Source organism: Camellia sinensis, chromosome 15 (genome assembly GCF_055761805.1).
Source record: "Camellia sinensis isolate YWXY chromosome 15, ASM5576180v1, whole genome shotgun sequence".
Lineage (NCBI taxonomy): Eukaryota > Viridiplantae > Streptophyta > Magnoliopsida > Ericales > Theaceae > Camellia > Camellia sinensis.
In genome coordinates this window covers 130910777-130933895 of record NC_138975.1, presented here as the reverse complement: position 1 = coordinate 130933895, position 23119 = coordinate 130910777, and the positions used below count along the sequence as shown (strand labels likewise).

Here is a 23119-nt window from a genome sequence, read left to right as displayed (position 1 = left end):
CATCAAACATAAAAAAAATATTTTATTTCAAAAATATTTTTTTAAAAAAAAACTCTATAAAAAATAATTTTTATTAAAAAAAAATTTCTACCCAAATAAACGGGCTCTTTTGGGAACAATGGTTAAAAGCCAAAAAGTTGGCTTTTTAGCTTTTTTAGCAAAAAAAGTCAACTTTTTTACCCAAAACAACCCAACTTTTTGTCAAAAAAATCACTAAAAAAGTCAAAAAGTCAAAAAGTTAACTTTTTACCAACTTTCCAAAACAACCCAACATAGCGTTAGTATCTTTAAGACTCTTTGTCAAATAAATTTTTGTACTATCTCTAAACTATCCACAATACCTTTATATAATTGACTCTTGTATCTTTAAGACTCTAGGTCAAATAAATTGTTGTACTATCGCTAAACTATCCACAATACCTTTATATAATTGACTCTTGTAATGGACTTGTCTACTGAAACTCATAAAATTCATATTCAAATCAAAATTTATATTTTATAAATTTAACAATTCACCCCTGGGGTGTCCTCGTGTGTATATATATGCTAGAAGGAAGACATACATAATGTGTATTTAAAGGCAGCAAATTCATCATTTTCTTTATATGTAGCATAAATAGATATATTTTTTACCTATACTATTATATATGTGAAAGTTTTTGATAGTGTTAACGTCTTATATTTTTAATTTTTTTTCAAAATAGCCCTATAATTGGTGTTTATATAAAAATTGTATCAAGAGAAGGATGATACTCAAAACCAAGATCATGAATTTGATATAAAAAAAATATATGCTTACCACTTAAACAAGGGATGAAAGCAGGAAAAAATATGGGAAGCCATGGCTCCCTTATTTTTGTAAAAAAATTTATTTACCATGAACACTTTTAAAATATATATCTTATTTTATAAATAAAATATCTCATGTTCTTTTTTTATTTTCTACCAAACCTATTAGAGATTATTTTTATAATATTTGAGTTTTTTTTTTGTGTATATATAGTTTATATATTATATTATACATAACATGTATGTTTATATATATGATAAAAAAAATTTATTTACCTTTTTTCCCTCCGATAATGAAATTTTAATTATGTCCCTACATTATTCTTATAATATATATATTTTTTGAATTACATAAACAGTTAGGGATTGTTTGGGATGACCTAAATAACTGTACTTTTTATCTTTTTATAAAAAGATGTGCATAAAAATAAAGAAGTGATATGATGAAGAAAAAATAAAAAGATGAATTATTTTAGAGTTGTCAAACTTGACTTTATAAATATATATATATATATATATATATATGTGTGTGTATAGCGGAGAGTGATTCATGATAGGTGTTAGTAACAGTGTTGATAGCAACTGTTGACATATTGATAGGGCTAAGGTTCGTGGGTTTGAAATGGATGGTTACATAGATAAGCGTGCGTGGCACAATTTGTGTGATCTTCTTGCGGACTGGTTCATGTACGGCTAAGGCTTATGAGGCTTTGGCTGTTGGCATATCATGTAAGGGTGCCCTAAAACACCAAGGATCCTGTAGAGTGAAATTTTCCTAAAGTTTCTTAGAGTGTTATATTGTATGGTTGAAATTTACTGGCAAGTCACATCAGAAAAATTGATGTGACTTGCCAATAAATCTCAACCATACACTGTAGCACTTTAGGAAACTTTAAAAAAAAATCACTCTAGAAGATTCTTGCTCGCCCTAAAATAGGAGAAATTGTGGATTTATTTCTTCAAATAATAAAAATAGCGTTATATATTAGTAATTAAATTACAATATAAATTAATGTCTTTTTACAAAGTCAAACTTAAAACTTCACCTCATAGGAACTTAGGCGCCCTCTTTATAATTAATTGGGCAAGAGTCCGAGTCGGAGAAACTGTGGATTAGGTTCGATCTATTAAGTGATTGATTTTATAGTTAAATAAGGACATTTTGATAAAAGTATTAAAATTATGTGTATTAATATTTATTATGTCATAAAGTGTTGCACTAAAAATATTACGGTAGTGTTACATGTACCAATTAGTGTATTAATTAGTGTACCAACCCTAATTATGATATTATTGTTGATTCCATTCATTAATTATATTATAAATATCAAAAACATCTTAAATTATGCCACATCATCAATTGGTATACTAGTTGGTATAATAATTAGTATATATAACATTATTCAAAATATTAAGGTATATGTTAAGAAAAAATACTCCCACTTTAATGTATTTTACAAGAATAATAATAATAATAGTAAAGCCTCGTTTGGAAACCCTCCATTTGAGTCAAAAAGTCAAAAAATTATTAAATTAGTCAAAAAGCCAACAACCTATACCAAAAAGTCAAAGATTCTCTTTCCTTTTGCACATCTTTTCATAAAAAGCCAAAAAGTCATCCTAAACATATTAGTTTTTTTTAGCTTATATTTTAACCAATTAGTCAAAAAGTTACTAAATTAGCATGTTCCCAAACAAATAGCAATTTCCTCTTGTTTTCTATAGGTGACATAGCAATTCAAGTGATTGATCAAGCCATAAAAATTTAAGAATAAGATTTAATATTTTGATCTATGTAAGGCTTTATTTTGGCTTTAAATAAGTCATGTGGGCCGGATGCTAAATTATCAAAAAAGAAAAAAAGATTTAAGATTTCGAGTTCGACTCATCTCAAAAGATCACTAGAAGTTTATTTGATTGTTAATTTCAAAATTTTGAAATTAGTCGAGATGCAGTTTAATTAGTCTACTCAGTTATATGAGGGGGAAAAAATGTGACACAGCTCCATCCATTTGCTGGTTTTTCTCTGTTCTTTCACTTTCTCTACTTTGTTAAAAACTCTTTACCATTAGCATCTAAATTAACATCTTACACTAACATGGTCACTAACAACTTTAATTAAGTATAAGAAATATAATTTTGTTTGCAACTAACACTTGACTCTAACAGATGCATTAACCAACTACTTTTGATTTTCTAATAAGAGGGAACAGATAATTATTTTATCTAACACATGAGAAAAAATTACTAAACCCTTTACAATTAGGACATAACACCTAAACTATAGGTCTAATATATTACAAAATTTCTCGATAAGTTCCTAGAATTTTTTTCGCCATTGTGCTAGTTTTGAGTGCAGTTTTTCCAAGGAGTCCGAATTCGGGTACATTCATTTTCGACAAATTATTCAAATCATGTTAGAAAATAAGTTTGCATTTAATTTATCTTTCTTAGATCCTATTTAATGGAGAGTAAAAATGGTGGTTTTTTCTTAGTTAATAATAATAATAAAATAGATTCATTGGGTAACAAAAAAAAAATACCAAAAAAAAAACTAGGGATATCCTAGTTTTGGAGGCGAAAGGTTCGAAGGATCCCTCATTTCCCGTCCAACACAATCTTCTGGAATTATTGCAGTGATCTCTCCACCTACTATTCTTCTCTCATTTGTTAGGGCCATCCCTCCATAATTTCATGGATACTGTTTTTTATTTGTAGATTCTATCAATTTTACTATACAAATTTACATAATTTATTTTAGGAAAAGTTATAAAAAGAATTTAGTGTTGGAGTCTTACGATAAAATAAATTTTAAATTTTAAATTTTTTAATTGATCTTTTAATTTATTTTTAATTTAAATCATTTTTTATTTTTGTTAGGAGAATTGCAAAAAAATAAAAATAAAATAAATTTTAAATTTTTTAATTGATCTTTTGATTTATTTTTAATTTAAATTATTTTTTATTTTTGTTAGGAGAATTGCAAAAAAAAAAAAAAAAATGATATCAACTCAATATAATTACAATGTCATGAAAGTACAAGCAATTCATGCATTAGATTGTGCAATTCTGAATAACTCTTGGTAGCTCAAATTGAGCTTGCCTGAATAGCCTAAATTTGTGCTTATCGGACGACCACCCAGACAATCAATGAAATATTTGTCTGCCGTGGTTGTCACCGTGTCGACCGTGACTGTTAACCTTTTTGCTGGATGACCAGCCGGTCGATTGGCAAGCCAAAATTCAAGCCATTCGAGGCAAGATGAAATTCGAGCTACCAATCATGGTTCTTAAATCTTGTATTTCCATCTCTTTGCAATTATTTTGAGTTTATATCATTTTATTGTAACTGCCCCATTTTTGTTAAGTAAATTAGAAGAAAAAAAATTTGATATTTTAGTCATTAAACTCAAAGAAAAATAGTATTTTAGACAGTTTTTGTACATCCACATTGAGTATAATAACTAAAATATCAATTTCTTAGTCAATTTTACTTAACAAAAATAGGTAAATTATTTAAATTGAAAATAATTCAAAATATTAGTATTTAAATTAATAAAATTAAAAATTATGTATTTATTTTGTCATAAGACTCAGGCCTTGTTTCTTTGTGAGTAATGTTACGGATCATGAAAACAATATCATGAAAATGATCATGAAAGATTTTTCACCTTTAAATTACACATACAATAAAACACCACACATTAATCAAAGGATAAAAAAAATTTATGATACATTTCATGGGATGTTTTTCATTTGTTTTTAGAGTTAAAGGATGAGATTGTACTACTAGTTAGGTGGGATTCAAAAAATCATATTTGTTTTGAAAAGTAGTCATGAGATTAAGGTGTCATTTGGGAAGAGCTCATTTGGGTTCTTTTGGCTCTTTGGACCACAAAAAACAGAATAGGCTATTTGCATCACAACAGACAAAACATCACATCCAATCCATAATCATTATACTCTTCTCTCACAAGAAAATTCAAAAAAATCAAAAAGCCCTTCCCAAACCAAGCTTTTGAGCCCAGGCTCAAATAGCTAAAAAAGCTAAAAAGTCAAAAAACTAATCCACTTTCCAAACGGAGGCTAAGAGCCTTATGAAATTATGAAACCCTTTTCCAAGAAGAGGACTAGGAATCTCATTTATTGATATTTAATCCTATGAAATTAAAGGTAGAAATTGTACTTTGACCCTCAATTTACAAAAACAACAAAGGCATATTTTATATAAGGGTTGGATTTCTCTCATGTTGGGATCTTAACACAACAGAACCTAAGGAGCTCAAAGGACCCAACATGGGCCTCATTTCGATAATCCGAACAATTCATTTTTAAGGCTCACAATGTATATTACCCATGAAAAAAATTAGAGCAATCCGATAATTGTAACATTTTTATTTTATCGCATTTGCCTCTAAAAAATAGATGGTCTATTTCAAATATATATATATATATATATATATATGTCGTTTACTATTTTAGAGACAAATGCAACAAAATAAAAAGTTACGATTGTTAGATCGAACTATTTTTTTTAATAGATAATATATATTGTGAGTCTTATAAAATGAACGGTTCAGATTATCGAAATGAGACCCGTGTTGGGCCCTACGGACCTCTCAAGTTCTGTCATGTTGAGATTCCAACATGAGAGAAACTCAACCCTTTATATAATAAGGACTTTTACGTAATTTTATAAATTTAATCCCAATCAACTAATATCACTGTGAGGCCAACTATTAGTATCTACCTAATTTCTTTGGACCTCCCCTTTCTTAAAACCCCCACCCTAAACTAATTCTTAATACCAATTTTGTCCTTATTCATAATATCATTACACCAAAGTACACACCCACATAATTTTGCACATCCTTTCATGTTGAAGAACGATAAATCAACTATCTCTTTCTCCTTCTCTCAATGAACAATGGTCCCTCTATTTCTCCTTCTACTGTTAGTTGAAAATCTTTCAATCAAAAATCTCGTTGGAAATCTCTTTAACAATTTCTTTCTCCTTCTCTCAGGTAACCTCTAACTCCCCATCACATTTTATTTTTTTAGGTTTTTTTGGAATAAAACCCTCAATACATGGAGTTTTAGAGGGACAAACCCTCAGAAAAACACAATATGGAGGAAATCCTATAAAATGGAACCGTTCGGCATATCAATGGCGTACAAAATATTACTGTTCAGAACCCACCTACCAAACTAAATATTTTTGTTCAGTACTATATTACGAAACAAAACCATAACAATCGGCAAACCAGTATCGAACAAGCTCAAACAAAACAGTAACCTTCGAAAACAATCAAGAATCGTTAATGCAAGATAGATAACCTACTAATGCAACGCCAACCTCATCAGAGTTGTTGTAATCACCATTTTTACAAAAACGACGAAGAGGAATAAGTTTAGGATTTAGGATAGTGTTTGCACCATATTTTATTTTTTTGTCAATTATGGCCTGATTGGTTATGGTCAAGTTCGATTATGGTCTGTCAATTAAGATCATAGACTATTTTTAAAAATAACCTTGGCCACATTTGTTTTTATTATTATTTTCTCTGTCGGCAAGCATGCTTACGTGGCGTGATAGATGTGTTAAGGACGTGGCATGATAACATGTTAAATGGAGAGCCAAAAAGTTAGCAATTGCAACCATTTGAAAGTTAGTTGTTGACATCAAGGAGCCAAGATCAAATCAAGCACCAAATCTGTAAAATAATTCCTATCAAATATGGGATATGGTTGAGTGAAGCAAAAATCAAGGAAGATTGTGGATTCTATAAAGAAAGGATATGGTTGAGTGGAACAAAGATCAAGGAAGATCATGGATTGATGGCTACAACATGAGGTAGCCAAGCAAGTATAAAAAGAGGACTTGAAGAATGAAAAATTACATCTCAATCATCAAAAACACTTGCAAATAGTTCATCTAGGAGTAGGTTAACTTAGCATTTTTAGGAGTAGATTAAATAAGTAGCTATTCCAACTCCCCACTTCTCTTCTTTCTGTCGATTACTATATTTTTCGTTTCTTTGTTCTTGTTTAGGTTTATGTAACTGCTAGCAAGTGACAAATTAATTGAATAAATATATATTCTTTAATTTATGTTTCAATTCTTCTTTACTAAATTACCTCCAAGGAAGTCCTTAATATATTTAAGACATAGAACTCAGCCACAAAGTCTGGTCTTTTTTGTGTTTATTAAAATTTGTTTAAGTCTATCGATCAATCACTATCGATTGGGCCTAAATTGAATTTTTGCTAACATAAATTGAATTTATTTAAGACATAGACTTTATCCTTATGGTGAAGAAGTAGACTTATCCTTATGGAATCATGCTTTCAACAGATATGTTTACATCTTGTGAACTTATGAATGCAAACTACCAATGGAGTGGCATTATTCCCATGGATACAGATTATTAATGGAATACCTTATATTCTAAAAATTGTCAGTGTTATGGTGGTGGTTCTACTGCTTATTGCCAACATAATGACATGACAAATGATGTGAAAAGAATGATTTGTCATTGTGATGATGAAATCTATTGGTGCAGGAGTGAAATCTTGGCCCTAAAAGAAGAAATTAATTCTCTTTGTAGGCAAAGATTTCAAATAATTTCGTCATCTCCATATTATTTTACACAAAGAGATTTAAATTACTACGATGAAAAAATTCATCGACTTGAAGGCCAAATTTTCCTAATTGATGAAGAAATTCTATATTGGAAACAAAAAATAGAAGGCATAATGGCCAATGAAAAATTAAGATATGAAAATAATGTGGCTCATAAAGTTAATACGTATAGTTTTGAAGAGCCAATCATTCATGAAGAGGCAAGGTATGTAGCTCGAAGAGTTAGCACACCAAGTCATAAAGATAATATGACTTTGAAAAATTTTCATAGGCCATTAATGGTTAAAATTAAAAAACAATCCCTTCTTTCAAAAAATATTGAGATGATAAAAGTTCACTTGGGGGGGCATGATGTTTTGCCAAAAGTGGCAAAAAATGACAAGTCATTAACGACTAAAAAAGAAGAACAACCTCTTCTCTAAAAAAATATTAAAAATTCATCACAAAATAATGGTGAAGATTCACTTGGGGGGGGGGCATAATTTTAAGCCAAACACGGCTGAAAATTATGAACGTGGGGGGGCATGATTTTAAGCCAAACATGGCTGAAAATTATGAACAACCCACATTTGTTGAATTTGAATTTTTGACATTGTTAAATTTGTCAAAAGTTTTGACTTTCTAAAACCATTTGATATTATGGTTTCTGTTACCCAACGACCACCATAGGTTTGTGGTTCACATCAAAAGTTTGTTTTGATGAACTGGTTAACAAAAATAATATCTTTTGTAAGTTTGATGGAGGGAAAAAATGGCTATATAATAGCCAATACTTGGTCAAACCAATAATGGCCAACGGCTAATTGGTTATGCTTTGCATGAGGGCCAATTTAATGGCTAATTGTTTAGTGTCGACACATGCCAGTTTAATAGTCGATGGCCAATTGGTTATACTTTGTATCGACAGAGAGCCAATTAATTACACATTATATTTTTCTGTCAATTGTGACCAATTAATTATGGCCAAGTTCGATTATGGTCTGTTGATTGAAATCATAAACTATTTTCAAATAATAATTTTGACCACATTTGTTTTTATTTCTGTCGACAGACATGCTAACATGGTTTGAAAAACAATAATGGTTGAAAAACGCTATATGTAGTGAATTCTCTTTAGTCAAAATATTGTTAAGAGAGACTTGTTTTGTTTTAAAAATAAGGGATGTGGCTCTTTGTTATGTCACTCGACAGAGCCAAAGATGGAGTGTTCCCAAATCGACAGTGATAGATTACTATAGGTATAATATAACTTTTCAAGAAGTCAAATTATTTGTACTATAAAATATTTTCTGTTGATTGTGGTAAAACATCTTATAAATTATTTAATTGTATTTCATTCTTCAATCCATTTAAATAGGGGGCATTGTTTGCACCACATTTTATTTTTCTGTCGATTATGGCCTAATTGATTATGGCCAAGTTCGATTATGATCTACCGATTAAGACCATAGACTATTTTTAAAAATAACTTTGGCCATATTTGTTTTTTTATTATTATCTCTGTCGACAAGCATGCTAACGTGGCGTGATAGATGTGTTAAGGATATGTCATGATGATATATTAAATGGAGAGTCAGAAGTTAGCAATTGCGGCAATTTGAAAGTTAGTTGTTGAGATCAAGGAGCCAAGATTAAATTGAGCACCAAATCTGTAAAATGGTTCCTATCAAATATGAGATATGGTTGAGTGGAGCAAAAATCAAAGAAGATCATAGATTCTATGAAGATAGGATATTGTTTAGTGGAGCAAAGATCAAAGAAGATCATGGATTGATGGTTACAACATGAGGTGGCCAAGCAAATATAAAAAGTGGACTTGAAGAATGAAAAAGCATATCTCAATCATCAAAAACACTCGCAAAGAGTTTATCTAGGAGTAGGTTAACTTAGCCTTTTTAGGAGTAGATTAATCAAGTAGCTATTCCAACCCCCCACTTTTCTTTTTTCTGTCGATTGTTGTATTTTTTTGTTCTTGTTTAGGTTTATGTAACTGATAGCAAGTGACAAATTAATTGAATAAATACATATTCTTTTTTGTTTCAATCCTTATTTACTTAATTACCTCCAAGGAAGTCCTTAATCTGTTTAGGGCATAGAACTCAACCACAAAGTCTGGTCTTTTTTGTGTTTATTAAAATTTGTTTAAATCTATCGATCAATCACTATCGATTGGGCCTAAACTGAATTTTTGCTAACAGATAGTGATAAAGAGGAATAAGTTTAGGGTTTAGATTGGCGAGGAATACATTTAGGCGGGGATGGAGGTGGAAGTGGGTGTATAATATTGTGGAGAATCATTTTAATTGTCTTCATTTGGTGGATGGATATTCCATTAAAGGTTGTCCTTTAATATAATTTTACTTCAGGGTATAATTGTAATAAAAAAAAATAGAAATGAGAGGGTCCAAAGAAATTAGGTCGGTGCTAGTAGCAGCCCTCTATCACTATATATTGCACAAACAAACACAATTTATCTTACATTTCCAACCTAATACCATCACATTAAAATAATCTCCTTACTTAATCTCACTGTACTAATAATTTTCTCACTAGAAAAAACGGGGCCTCAAGTCTTAAGATTTTTGATAATTACACTGACTTCCTTTTTAATAAGGTTAAAGTAATCGAAACTAATATAAATTATGTAAAGACACAAAAATAAATATGCAAAATATATATTTTATATAAAAGATATGACAACGTTATTTTTCTATCCATATAACTAACAAGACCAATGAAAATATGACTAAATATTATGTAAATTAAAACTTCAACAAAACTCTCTAGAGATATTTGGTCAAAAGTCCTTCATTGGTCGCCTTTAAAGTGAGAAGGACAATCCAAACTTTTTTAATTTGCAAGGGTCCTATAGAAAAAGCGCATCTTTCATCTAGTACAAATAAATTTGTTTTCATTTTCTTATGAGCGAATTACACTACTAGTCCCTATAGTTTGGGACTTGTGTCACTTTGATCCTTGACTTTTCAATTATGACATATTTGAATTTGAATTTTGAATCATGCTTCAAATAAGGGCAATTGAAGATACTATTACTCAAGTTCAAGGGCAAAGTCGTCAATTTGATAAAATATAAACTAATTTGACAAAAATAAATGTCAAAAAAATATTTTTGAACTTTTAAAAATTATTTTTACACACCAAAAATAAAATTATGTAAAATTGATAAATCTTTTACAAATTTATTTATTTTTTTACCCAAATAATTTTTATTATATGTTTGAATTATGATCATGTAATGGATGGTTGCTAAACTTTTAATGTGCAATCGATATATTTAATACATGAAATGTTTTTAGTTTTGAATTTTTTGATTTAATAATGATATCAAAGTTGTCGTCATATTTGATTTTTGAAAAAATCGAAACTAATTTAATGAAAATAAAAATAACCACTTGTTACATGATTATCCAAACATATAATAAAAATTAATTTGGTAATAAATAAATAAATGAAATGTGTAAAATATTTACCAATTTTACATAATTTTATCATTGGTGGATAGAAACAATTTTAAAATATTTTAAAATATTTTTTTGATATTTATTTTTGTCAAATTAGTTTATATTTTATCAAATTGATGACTTTGCCCTTGAAATTGAGTAATGGTATATTCAATTGTCCTTATTTGGAAAAAAAGATTCAAAATTCAAGGTCAAATGTGTTACAATTAAAAAATTAGGGATCAAAGTAACACAAGCCCTAAATTATGGGTAATTCTATTTACACACTATTACTTATCTTGGTGTACACCATTTACTCAGTTCACAACATAGACATATTAAAACTTTTAATTTTGTCTCAATACACCCCAATAATTTTTAGATAATACTAAACTACCCTCATCTTCTCCAACAAATCCTAACCATAACAATTTTTACTCCCATAACAATTTAAGCCTAGCATGTCATATTACATTAGATGTATAATCATCAAAGTACATATTGAATAAAAAAAAAAGGCATTTCTAAAGTAAAATACAAAAAATAAAACAAAATAAATTTCAGCTTAAATGTAAAATCTGATGTGTAGAAGTAAATGCACGAACAATAATAGAATGGAATGTAATTCTATCAAGCCAAGTAAAAACTAATACTAATATATAGCGTCATTAATTTCTGCAGCATTCACAAATAATCCATGGGAGCATTCCACAAAAAAGTTCTCTAAAAATATAAACGCAAAGTCTGGAGAGAAAAAAAAAACGACGCATAACTATCAAAAAGTTCAAAATTTCTTTGTAAAAGTTGACTAAAATTCATCAAGCAATTTAAAAGTCAGCATAACATTCATCAAATATGTTGTGTTGCTTCCATAAATTGTAAGACAAAAGGCATCCTTCGACAATGCTGGAATAACAACTTGAAAAAGAAAAAAAAAAAATTGTGAAAATGTAGTTATACCAATGTATGCTTCCTAAATGTATTTGTCTAACATATGCAGAACACATGGATAAGTCCAATTTAATCTAGTAATGATGATTGGAAGGGAGGGAGGTGGCTCCTGGTGGTCAGCAATGGCAAAGGTTAGGATTGAGTTGGGAGAGAGGGAGGGAGAGAGGGAAGGGTGTGTTGGTAATTTGATTGAAAGATAGAAATATAATAAAAAAATTTATAGAAAAGATGTACACTGAGTTAATCAAGTGTATAAAAATAGAATTTTTCTTAAATTATAGAGAACTTTAGTGTAATTCGCCTTTTTTTTATAAACAATCTTACCCTTAGTAACTACTTTTATATTTAAAATTTTGAAATGATATAACTTTTGATTTGTATATTGATTTTTAATAAAATTATTGTTTTAGAATCCTCTCCTTAATATCTATTAAATAAAATCTATGTTGGTTATGAAATTCTTTAAATAAATCGTAATAAAATACTTTAAAAAAAAGTCGTAATTTTTTTTACTATTGAAACTAACATCAACAGTAAAATTTTATTTTAATTCACTATAAAATTTTACTATTTACATCAATTATGACAGTAAAGTTTTTTTTAAAAAATACTTCATAGTTAACCTGGATATTATTTGATAGATTTTGATGAAAAAATTTTAAAACTACTAATTTTATTAAAATATATCATTTTGAAGTTTAAAATATTAAATTAGTTACTAAAAATATTTTGTTAATAGTAGTGTGTGTTGAACTTCTCAAATAATTTTTTTTATCATTATCCTTAATGCATTAAAGTTTTATTATGAAAGGTTTTGATTAGGGCTGGAAACAAATCGAGCCAAGCTTTAGTACATTTAATTTTTTTATTAAAATTTTAATGAGTTCGTACTCAAGCCTTAACAAGCTAAAAAAAATTATAAATTCATATTTGCATATGAAATTAAAGTTACAATTGAAATTTTAATTATAAAATTATATAATATATATATATAAAAACATACTAAAAAAAAAGTCAATATTTTACCAAAATAATAATATCTATTATCACTATTATATAAATGTATTACCTATAGTTAGCTATTACTTACAGTTACATTTTTTAAATATATAAATAACAAAATTATCTTATTTTTATACATATTCTTACGTTATTTAATATATAAATAATAAATGTCAAACGAGTTAACTAACAAACCGAATTTACAAGATGAATTTTAGTATATTTGGACTTGTTTATTAAAATTTTAATGAGTTCGAGCTCAAATGCAAAACAAAATTTAACGAACCGAGTTTAAACGAGCTTTTATTGAGTCAAGTTTGAATCTGTTCACGCACGGCTCTATTAATTTGTAACCTTAGTTTTGACCAAATCTCCTATGTAATTATACTAAACTTGTAAATCTTATTGTCTTGTTTTTGAATCTTAGGAAAAGTAAATATAATTTACCCACATTAAAATTGATAACAACATATCTAAAATCAACTCAAATGTAAAATAATAAAATGGATCAACCATAATGCCAATTGAAAGATGGACTTGCTAAAAAAAATTAATACAAAAAATTAATTAGTACTTCTGTGTCTCAAAAAATATAAAAATCAGTTTCATATAATATAAAAATAAATAAAAAATGTCACAATCAAAATTTTGAGATATTTACCAATCAATTCCATCTCACAAACAAGTACTCCAATTAGTCTTAAATTTTTTCTATTGATCTGTTAAGTCCTATTAGTGGAGAGTTTTTTCTGTGTGGTCCTATTTTTTATTTTGGTAGTGTTTTTGTGGATAACTTTACCCTTTTATTAATGTGACATGTATTAATGTGACACTCCAAAAAAATTAAAAATTCCTTAGTATACTTTTCCTAAATGTGACAACATGACGGATATGATGTAACACTCTAAAACTTTTACTCTAAAAAAAAGAAAGGCTGTGTTTGGTGTGGAGTCTGTTTGGTGTGGAGTTTTAATCATGACTCCACACCTATATTTGAGTATGGTGTTTGTTATAACTTTCAAAATTTAATTTCACACCACTTTTGAAAACACGTTTCAGGCAACATTTGAATTTTGAAATTTGGCCTATTCGGTCATCCTCCCAAACGTCCGGCAAGTTGACCGAGACAGTGCATTTTTTTTGGCAGTTGGCACCTGTTATTTTTTATGTATGAAATAAAAAAAAATGTTCCGAATTTTTTTAAATTTTTTATGAGTTTTGAATAGAATTTTGGATTGTGTATTTAGTTATAAGTTGTAAGTTTTTTAATCAAATATCATATTTCATATCAATTATTCCAAACTCAATTCAAAACTCATAATCAAACAAATTTTCCACACTCATATTATAATTTCAAAACTCATAAACTCAAAATACAATTCTATTCTCAAATCATAATTCTAAAATTCTGCCAAACGCAATACTTTTCCCTAATGTGACAATGTGGCCGACATGATGTGACCCTTTAAAAAAAATAAAATCTCCTTAGTTAGTGTACTTTTCTCAAACGTGACAATGTGACAAATATGATGTAACACTTAAAAAATTAAAAACTCCTTAGTGTACTTTTCCCAAACGTGACATTTGACTCTCCAACGTGATAGATATGATGTGACACTCTAAAAATATTATAAACTTTTTAATACATTTTTTCTAAATGTAACACTCTAACGTGACGAGTATGATGTGATGTTAAAAAATTCTTTAATGTGTTTTTTCCAAAATGACACTCCAATATGGTGAACAAATGAATCATTACACATCTAAAAACACTAAATAACCAAACCAAACCAAACCAAACCAAGCCTTAAGTCCCATTAAATGGGGTCGGTTACATAAATCCTTCTTCTCCACGCGGCCCTATCAAAGGCCATTTCATTAGTCAAATTAAGTAGATTCATATCTTTATTTAAAACGCTAGTCAACGTTAATCTAGGCCTACCCTGTCCCCTAACACTTCCATCTACCGTTACAGCATCGCATCTCTTCACCACTACCTCTGTTGGTCTCCGTTGAATATGACCAAACCATCTCAAACGATTCTCTCTCAACTTATCTTCTGTTGGTGCTACTCCTACCCATTTCCGAATACACTCATTCATAATCCTGTCTTGTCTAGTCTTACCGCACATCCACCTTAGCATCCTCATCTCAGCCACACTCATCTTATCTACACGTTGTTTCTTGGTTGCCCAACACTCCGTCCTATACAACATAGCTGGTCTAATAGCCGTTCTATAAAACTTACCTTTTAATCTAGTGGGTATTCGTTTATCGCACAATACCCCAGACGCACTTCTCCACTTACACCATCCCGCCTGAATCCTATGGGCCACATCTGCATCAATCTCTCCCGCTGTTGTGATAATCGACCCTAAATAACGAAAATGTTCACTCTTAGGCAATTCTAGGTTCTCAATCTTCACTTCTCCTCTGCTTTCATTGTTACTGTTACTAAATTTACACTCCATGTATTCTGTCTTAGTTCTGCTTATCCGGAATCCTTTAGATTTAAGAGTTTTTCTCCAAATCTCTAACTTTGTGTTAACTCCTTTTCTAGTCTCATCCACTAGCACAATATCGTCTGCAAAAAGCATGCACCATGGCACGTCATCTTGCATATTTATCGTCAATTCGTCCATAACTAAAGCAAAAAGATAAGGACTTAAGGTAGATCATTGGTATAACCCTACAGTGATAGAAAATTCATTTGTCTCTCCAGCTGGCAATCTAATAGTGGTCACCAACCCTTCATACATGTCCCTAATCACATCAATGTAACCTTTTGTCACCCATTTCTTCTCTAACACTCACCATATTATATCTCGGGGCACTCTGTCATATGCTTTCTCAAAGTCGATAAACACCATATGAATGTCTCTTTTCTTTTCTTTATACTTTTCTATTACTCTCCTCAAAAGATAGATCGTTTACATTGTTGACCTACCAAGCATAAACCCAAATTGATTCCCTGACACCTCTGTTATATTTCGCAATCGGCGTTCCACCACCCTCTCCCACACTTTCATTATATGACACATTAGCTTGATTCCTCTATAGTTGTTACAATTCTGGACATCACCTTTATTCTTATAGATTGGTACTAAAATACTCTTCCTCCACTCATCTGGCATGTTCCTAGTCAACAAAATTTTGCTAAACAACCTAGTCAACCAACCAACTCCCTTTTTACCCAAACACTTCCAAGCTTCAATAGGGATATCATCGGGTCCTAAAGCCTTATTTGATTTCATTTTCTTAAGTGCAATTTCCACTTCAAAGTTCCTGATCCTGCGATAGAACCTATAGTCTTGGTTTATCATGTTACTAGTTATTTATTCCCTTATTGTCGTACCTCCATGTTCCTCATTTAATAGTTTCTCAAAATAATTCTTCCATCTTTCCTTAATCTCATCATCCTTCACCAATACCTTAGAATCCTCACTTTTGATGTACTTTATTTGATTAAAATCTCTTGTTTTCCTCTCTCGTATCTTAGCAAGTTTGTATACCCTCTTCTCTCCCTCCTTACTATCTAGTCTAGTGTATAGGTCATCATATACTTTCAACTTGGTCTCTCTCACTACTTTCTTGACCTCCTTATTAGCTAATCTATAACTCTTAAGGTTTTCCTCAGTTCTATCCTTCTGCCACTTTTTAAAGCACTCTTTTTTTGCCTTAACTACCGTTTGAACCTCTTCTCTCCACTACCAAGTTTTCCTAGAGCTGGGTCTCGTTCCTTTCGACTCTCCGAGCACTTCCCTTGAGATTCTCCTCATACAATTGGCTATCGAGTTCCACATAGTGTTAACATCACCTTCTAAGTCCCAAGTACCTTCCTTATCCATTCAATTCTTAAATATTTTTAGTTTATCCCCTTTTAGGTCCCACCATCTCGTCCTACGACGCCCACCATCCTTCTTAGCTTGGTATTGCCCTCTAAAACATAAATCTAGTACCAAAATCCTATGTTGAGAGATTAGACTCTCTCCAGGAATCACCTTACAATCATTGCATTTTAGGCGGTCCACTTTTCTCACTAATAAGTAATCTATTTGACTCTTAACTAATCCACTCTTAAAGGTTATCAAATGCTCCTCCCTCTTCTTATACATAGTATTGGCTGCCACTAGGTCAGAAACCAACGCAAAATCTAAGATACTCTCTCCAGCCTCATTTTTGTCACCAAAACCGTATCCACCATGCACCCTTTCATAACCTAGTTTATCTGTACCCACATGGCCATTAAAATCTCCACCTATAACCAAGTTCTCTCCTACGGGTATCTCCTGTAAGATCTCATCCATTTACTCCCAAAAATCCCTCTGAGTCTGATCATCTAACCCTACTTGAGGAGCGTATACGCTAATAATGCTCACTATATTCCTTCCAATAACTAGTTTAACTAGCATAATCCTATCTCCTTTCCTAGTGACCGCCACTACAATTTCCACAAGACCCTTGACAATTATGATTCCTACCCCATTCCTGCATCTATCCTTACCACTATAATATAGTTTAAAACCAGTATCCTTAATTTCCCTAACTTTCTCTCCCGTTCACTTAGTTTCTTGTATGCAAATAGATCACAATAAAAAATATAAATCACAATAAAAAATATAAAACTAAATAAATTTCAAATCCAAAATATAAGACTTACTTGATCAATCTCTCAAAATTCACCTTCAATATACTCTTCATTTGTTACATTGTCATTTCCCCCACAAAGCAAGAAAACTCTATTTCGCAATTTTGCACCACCCACTAAATAACCTCAAATTTGAAAAGTTCACTTTCAAAATTAAAAACAAAGATAAATTAAACAATAGACAACAAGAAACAATATCACCTTTGGATTGATAATATTAGCCATCAATACAAGCAGTTTCTCACACTACCACCTACTTCTACACACATGCCCAAAAATATGAACATATACAACTCATTAGAAGTTTCAATTCCAATAAGACCTCAAAATTGCATTCATTACGATTTGTTGAGCGTTCGGTTTTTAATTTTAATTCGAAATTTGTGGGAAGAACTTGCTTCCGATGCGTCAGCTCGGCTATCCATCATCTTTGTCACTAAATTCGATCCACCACCGGTGTCGCCCGCATTCAATTGCACAATTTGTTCCTTACCTTGAATCTCCACCGATGATGATTTAGCCTCTTGACTCACCATTGTTGTTAACCTAGTTTCAAATTCAACTTTCTTTGCTTCCTCACCAAACATTACCAATTTTGTTTGGGGTTTACCTTTCGTATTTTGCAAATCTACCAAAGAAGATACCTTTGCCATCTCTTTTTTCTTCTGCTTCTTCTCCTTCTTCAACCGTTTCTGTTCTAAATACTCTGGATTGTCTCGGCGACCTTTGCGGTCGTCCCGTTTCCGTTTCTTCTCCTTGTCTTTCTTCTTTGCTCTCTCCTTCCCATGCGAATGAGTATCCAATGAAACACTATCAACACCGTGTCTTGTGACAGAAAGGGTTTGAAGACTAACATATTTTTGCATTTTAGTCGTCCCTCCGTTATCCTTTGCGATACTTGGTGAAGATCGATCATCAGTTTGAGGGAGCGTGGAAACTTTGCTAGAGTCTGCAGTGCACTGGAGTTCCTTTCCGAGTTCATCACCGCTCGCAAGTTTGGCACTGCCAATGCTGGCAGTCATCCGGGAACCAGGATCATGACACGAGTTGACTTCTTCAAGATTTTGATTGCTTACGCTCACAGCCTCAACAAAATTTCTTTGGGGTGCGTCCACAGAAATAGAACTGCTCGGCCCATGATCAGCATCATTATGCCCGCCTAGAGATTTTTCAACCGTTGCATTATCAACATCTTCAGCTCTACTTGATGCCACAGATTGTTTGACCCGAATCTTAACCACTGGTTTCCTCCGCTCATGACTGTTTGAAACAGTGTCAGCTTCCTTGGAAGCTTCCGGAATAACTAAACCGTCATGTGAGAAGTTAGGAGTATGCACGAGAGGATCTGCAGTAGGCTCTAGATGTGATGGGTTAAGAATGTCCACAGTGGGCTCAGGTTGTGATACGTTAAGAATGTCCACATTGGGCTCAGGTTGTGTTAGGTTAATAATGTCCACAGTGGGCTCAGGTTGTGATAGGTTAGACATGTCTGCAGTAGGGTCTGGACATGGGAAGTCAGGGATGTCCATAGTATGGTACGTATTTGGTGATGGGTTAGAGATGTCCACAGTAGGCTCCATGTGTAATATATTAGGGGCATCCATGGGAGGCTCCACAGGCTTTGATTGCTTAACAAGAGCTGCAAAAATATTTTTCAGTTCACTGCAAGTCTCTGCATGGCCCATTCGCATAGTTTCATCTCTTGGGACTCCGTAAAGTGTCGGGGGCCTGAAAAAAGATCAGAGTTCAAGTTTAGGAACATTGATGCAGAAGTAAAACACTGGCATCTACAACCACCATCGATTAAACAACACTTCACTTTACCTTACTGACGCCGGTTTTGGAAAAGTAAAACAATATCAACAAACGATTATATATATATAACTATATATGTCTACACATTTCATCTGAATGTTAAAATCTAGGCCTTCAATACTCTTCAGAATAAATTCATTTACAGATGTTTAAAGAAAACAAATATTGTTAAAATACACAATTTCTTCTTTCACTACGTAAAATGTGTTACATTGGAGTTATATAATGTAAAACTATAAACAATGTAGTCTTACATTGTGGGTTACACATAAGCATTTAGAATGCTCTTTCCAATTTTTTTGGAATTATAAAATAAACCTTGGGACGACTCAAATGATGATAAAAAGAGCAATTATGGACCAATATGGTGAATCGACACCGACTTCCGAATATAATAAGTTATTTCACTAGTTACAATCAACCATGACCAAAGAAACATTATCATAAAGTTATGAATTATCAAATCACTGAAATACCTCAATAAAAATGTTGAGTTGTAGATATTTTAGTATTTTGAGGGTAATGATAGTTTGATTACCTTCCTGAAAGGACTTGTAACACGCAAAACAAATAGTGTCGAAGATTAACATTGTTGAATGCCATAGGACTTTCAAGCAGACGGAGTAAAGACACAAGAGTTTCACTCTTTATATCGTCATCAGAATCAGATCCACTTCTTATCTGGCATAGACGCGTAACATGGTGACCCAACTTCGCCTGCCCTGTAATCGAGAACCAAAATTTTGGCAAGAATAGAACAAAGCAACTCATTGGTAAGGGGCAATTGAACCAGGGGAAAGAAGATTCATCTAATTAAAGAGAGTAGAGTAATACCTCTCAAGGATGGCTCTTCTTCTAAGTATTTAATGAACAACATTAATGCCACATTAATGCCTTTACAGTGGAACTCAAGATCAAGGAGAGCTTCACTTGCTTCAATTCTGACTTGCCACATTGTCTTTAAATCCCGAAATGGTTTGATTAGTTCAATCACACGATCCTGAACCAGAAACAGAGGTAAGAAGTAAAAAACCATTTTGCAAGTATTGTGAGAGGAAGGGGAAAATACTTACAAGAGGGATGAATTCAGAAAGCTTCAGTGCGACTTGAGTTAATGTTCGGATGCAGCTGATCATCAAGATACCATTGTAGCTTGGCATAAGCCTGGTACATGCCATTCCATATACATGCAATCAATTACAGGTATAAGTTGATATAATTCATTCTATCCATTACTCAGAGAGTGTATACACCTGTCAAATTGCAAAAGCCGATCGATGCGCTTGAGAAGAGACGATAAAAAGGGAATACTCTGCAACAGGATTTAAGAGCACCAAAAAAAGTTAGAAGCAAGATTTTAAAAAGCGGCCGCAACCGTTACGTAACGCCATTACGTAACAGTTTTGGTGGTTACCGCCACCCGTTATGGCCGCTTTTGCAGTGTGATTAAGATTCACAGGTGTGTCGGCTGTAGCGGCTGCCGTGGCGGTCGTAACGGTACCGTAACAGTCGTAACGACCTGTTACGCACCGTTACGTAATGGTTCCGAACTGTTTCTTTCAAAAAAAACACAAAAAACAAAACTAAAAATGCTGGACGAAGGATAGAGAGAAGTGGGAAGATAAAGAGAGGAGGAGCAAGAGATAGAGAGAAGAGGGAAGATGATGAACATATTATTGATTTGTTGAAACTGTAAAACCTATGCTATTCTGTTCAGCTGCTGTCACTCAACCATTTTGTTTGTGTGTGTCTATCTATATATTGTTTGATAATAATAATAATAATAATAATAATAAATAATGTGGTCATTATCGATTTGGCTTGGTTAAAATATGTATATATATATATTTAGGCTCTTATTTATTCTCTTTTGTCATTGTATATATATATATAATAGTTAATGATGGATTTTTTATATAATATAAAGTCATTAATTATTAAAATAAAATGTAAAAAACTCAGTTTATAGTGATTTAAAAATATAAAATATATTGGATCATACTTAAAAATTTACAAAAATTGATTAATATTTATTTTAAACCCAATAAATATGATCATGGAAAAAAAAATATGCATATTGGTAAGTTTTTTTTAAATTGTGCTAAAAATAAAAAAATTCACGGTTCCGATTACTGCAACCGTTACGCTACGGCCTTTACACCCCGCAACCGCAACCGCGCCACCGCCACCATTACGGCGACCGCAACAACTTTTCAGAACCTTGGTTAGAAGTGAGCTTCCACAAACAAATTGACATTCAGATTGTTAGTATTATTCACTACACTGGTCATAGTAATAGGTTATTAGCAGGTCAAATACACAAAAAGCTCCCCAAAAAAGACATAAGTGAGCTTCCACAAATAAATTGCAAGTTTTAGACTTGTAGAACTTAAAAATTGAAAAAGCCTAATGACGAAGAATTAACAGATGTAAATCACATTATTTTGATTTTTAATCATCAGTTCCTAAATCATTTTTCTTCAAACGTTCAAGTTTTGTGTCTAAGGGATGGAAAGTAGCTTGCCTATGCTTCTCAAGTGTGTCTTGTTTAAAAATCCCGCTCTCAAGGCCTGCTTGTCAGGTGTTGGCGTCCAATATGGTCACTATCAAGAGAAGTATTTATTAGTGCTTGAGGGTAGTTTAGTCTTTTTCTTATTCTTAGAGGATTATTGATTGTTAAGCACCTTTTTTTTTGCATTATTTTTTGGGTTAATGACATATTAACAGAGTGATGAGAATTTTCCTTTATCCTCATTGAGTCATTGTAATTTCAATCTTTGTAAACATGGTATTCTATGAAGCACAGATACTCCGAAATAGCTCCCGTACGCGTATCGGATACGTATCGGATACGGATACGCGCCCGATACGGCGGGATACGTATCAGATACGGGAAATGGAGTATCCAATTTTTTTTTTAATTTTTGAATTTCGGATACGCGAGGATACGGTAAGGATACGGTCAAGATACGATATGGATACGGCGGGGCAAAAAAATAATTTAAAACCTTTAAATTGGGGTCAAATTGTAAAATATGAAAAAAATATAAAATGAAACACAAAATATAGAGTTCTTCGTATAGCTAGGTCAAACCAAGGTCGAACCAAACCAAGGAGGAGGAGTTCGTCGTTGTCTCGGACAGCAGTCGCCGATCGTCGATCAAACAGGAGCTCCACGATCGGCTTTGAGGTTCGTCCCTCTCTCTCTCCCTTTCGCTCCCTCTGTCTCCCTCTCATCCCCTCCCCCCTCTCGAGTCGCGATCTCCCGAACTCTCTCTCTCTCGAGTTCGATCTGTCTGTCTGGTTGGAGATTGCGACTCGATCTCATCCCCTCCCCCCTCTCGACTCGATCTCATCTCATCTGTCTTTATTTTATTTTTTTAAAATTTTTTTTTAATTGTTGAATGTATACTCTGCGATTTGCAAATCAAATAAGATTTAAAAAAAAAAAAAAAAACTTATATATATTATTCGGTTTAAATAAAACAAACAAATAAATAAAACAAATAAAACAAATAAATAAATAAACAAATAAGGTAAAAAAACAAATAAATAAATAAACTTATTAATAAATAAATAAATAAATAAAATAAGGTAAAAAAACTTATTAGTAAATAAATAAACTGATTAAAAATAAAATTTGTCAACTTATAAAATTATAAACTTTGTAAACTTATTAATAAATCAAATAAGGTAAAAAAACACTTATTAATAAATACATAAATAAACTTATTGATAAATAAATGAACTTTGTAAATTTTTTCCCTCTTAATTTGGAATTGAATTGCATTATGGTTGTTATGGGTGATG

General features: G+C 31.6%; 1 protein-coding gene across 1 annotated transcript in view; it reads right to left on the bottom strand.

Moving 5' to 3' along the window:
- Nucleotides 1-17672: 17672 nt before the first annotated feature.
- TAF2 (TBP-associated factor 2) overlaps nt 17673-23119 on the bottom strand; it is a 28629-nt gene continuing 23182 nt past the window's right edge. Inside the window, exons 21-25 of the mRNA XM_082909958.1 lie at nt 20563-20621; nt 20383-20473; nt 20144-20309; nt 19848-20031; nt 17673-19222 (exon numbers count right to left, since the gene is read on the bottom strand). Coding sequence (XP_082766084.1) covers nt 17833-19222; nt 19848-20031; nt 20144-20309; nt 20383-20473; nt 20563-20621 — 1890 coding nt within the window. The 3' untranslated portion in view covers nt 17673-17832. The remainder of the gene's footprint in view (nt 19223-19847; nt 20032-20143; nt 20310-20382; nt 20474-20562; nt 20622-23119) is intronic.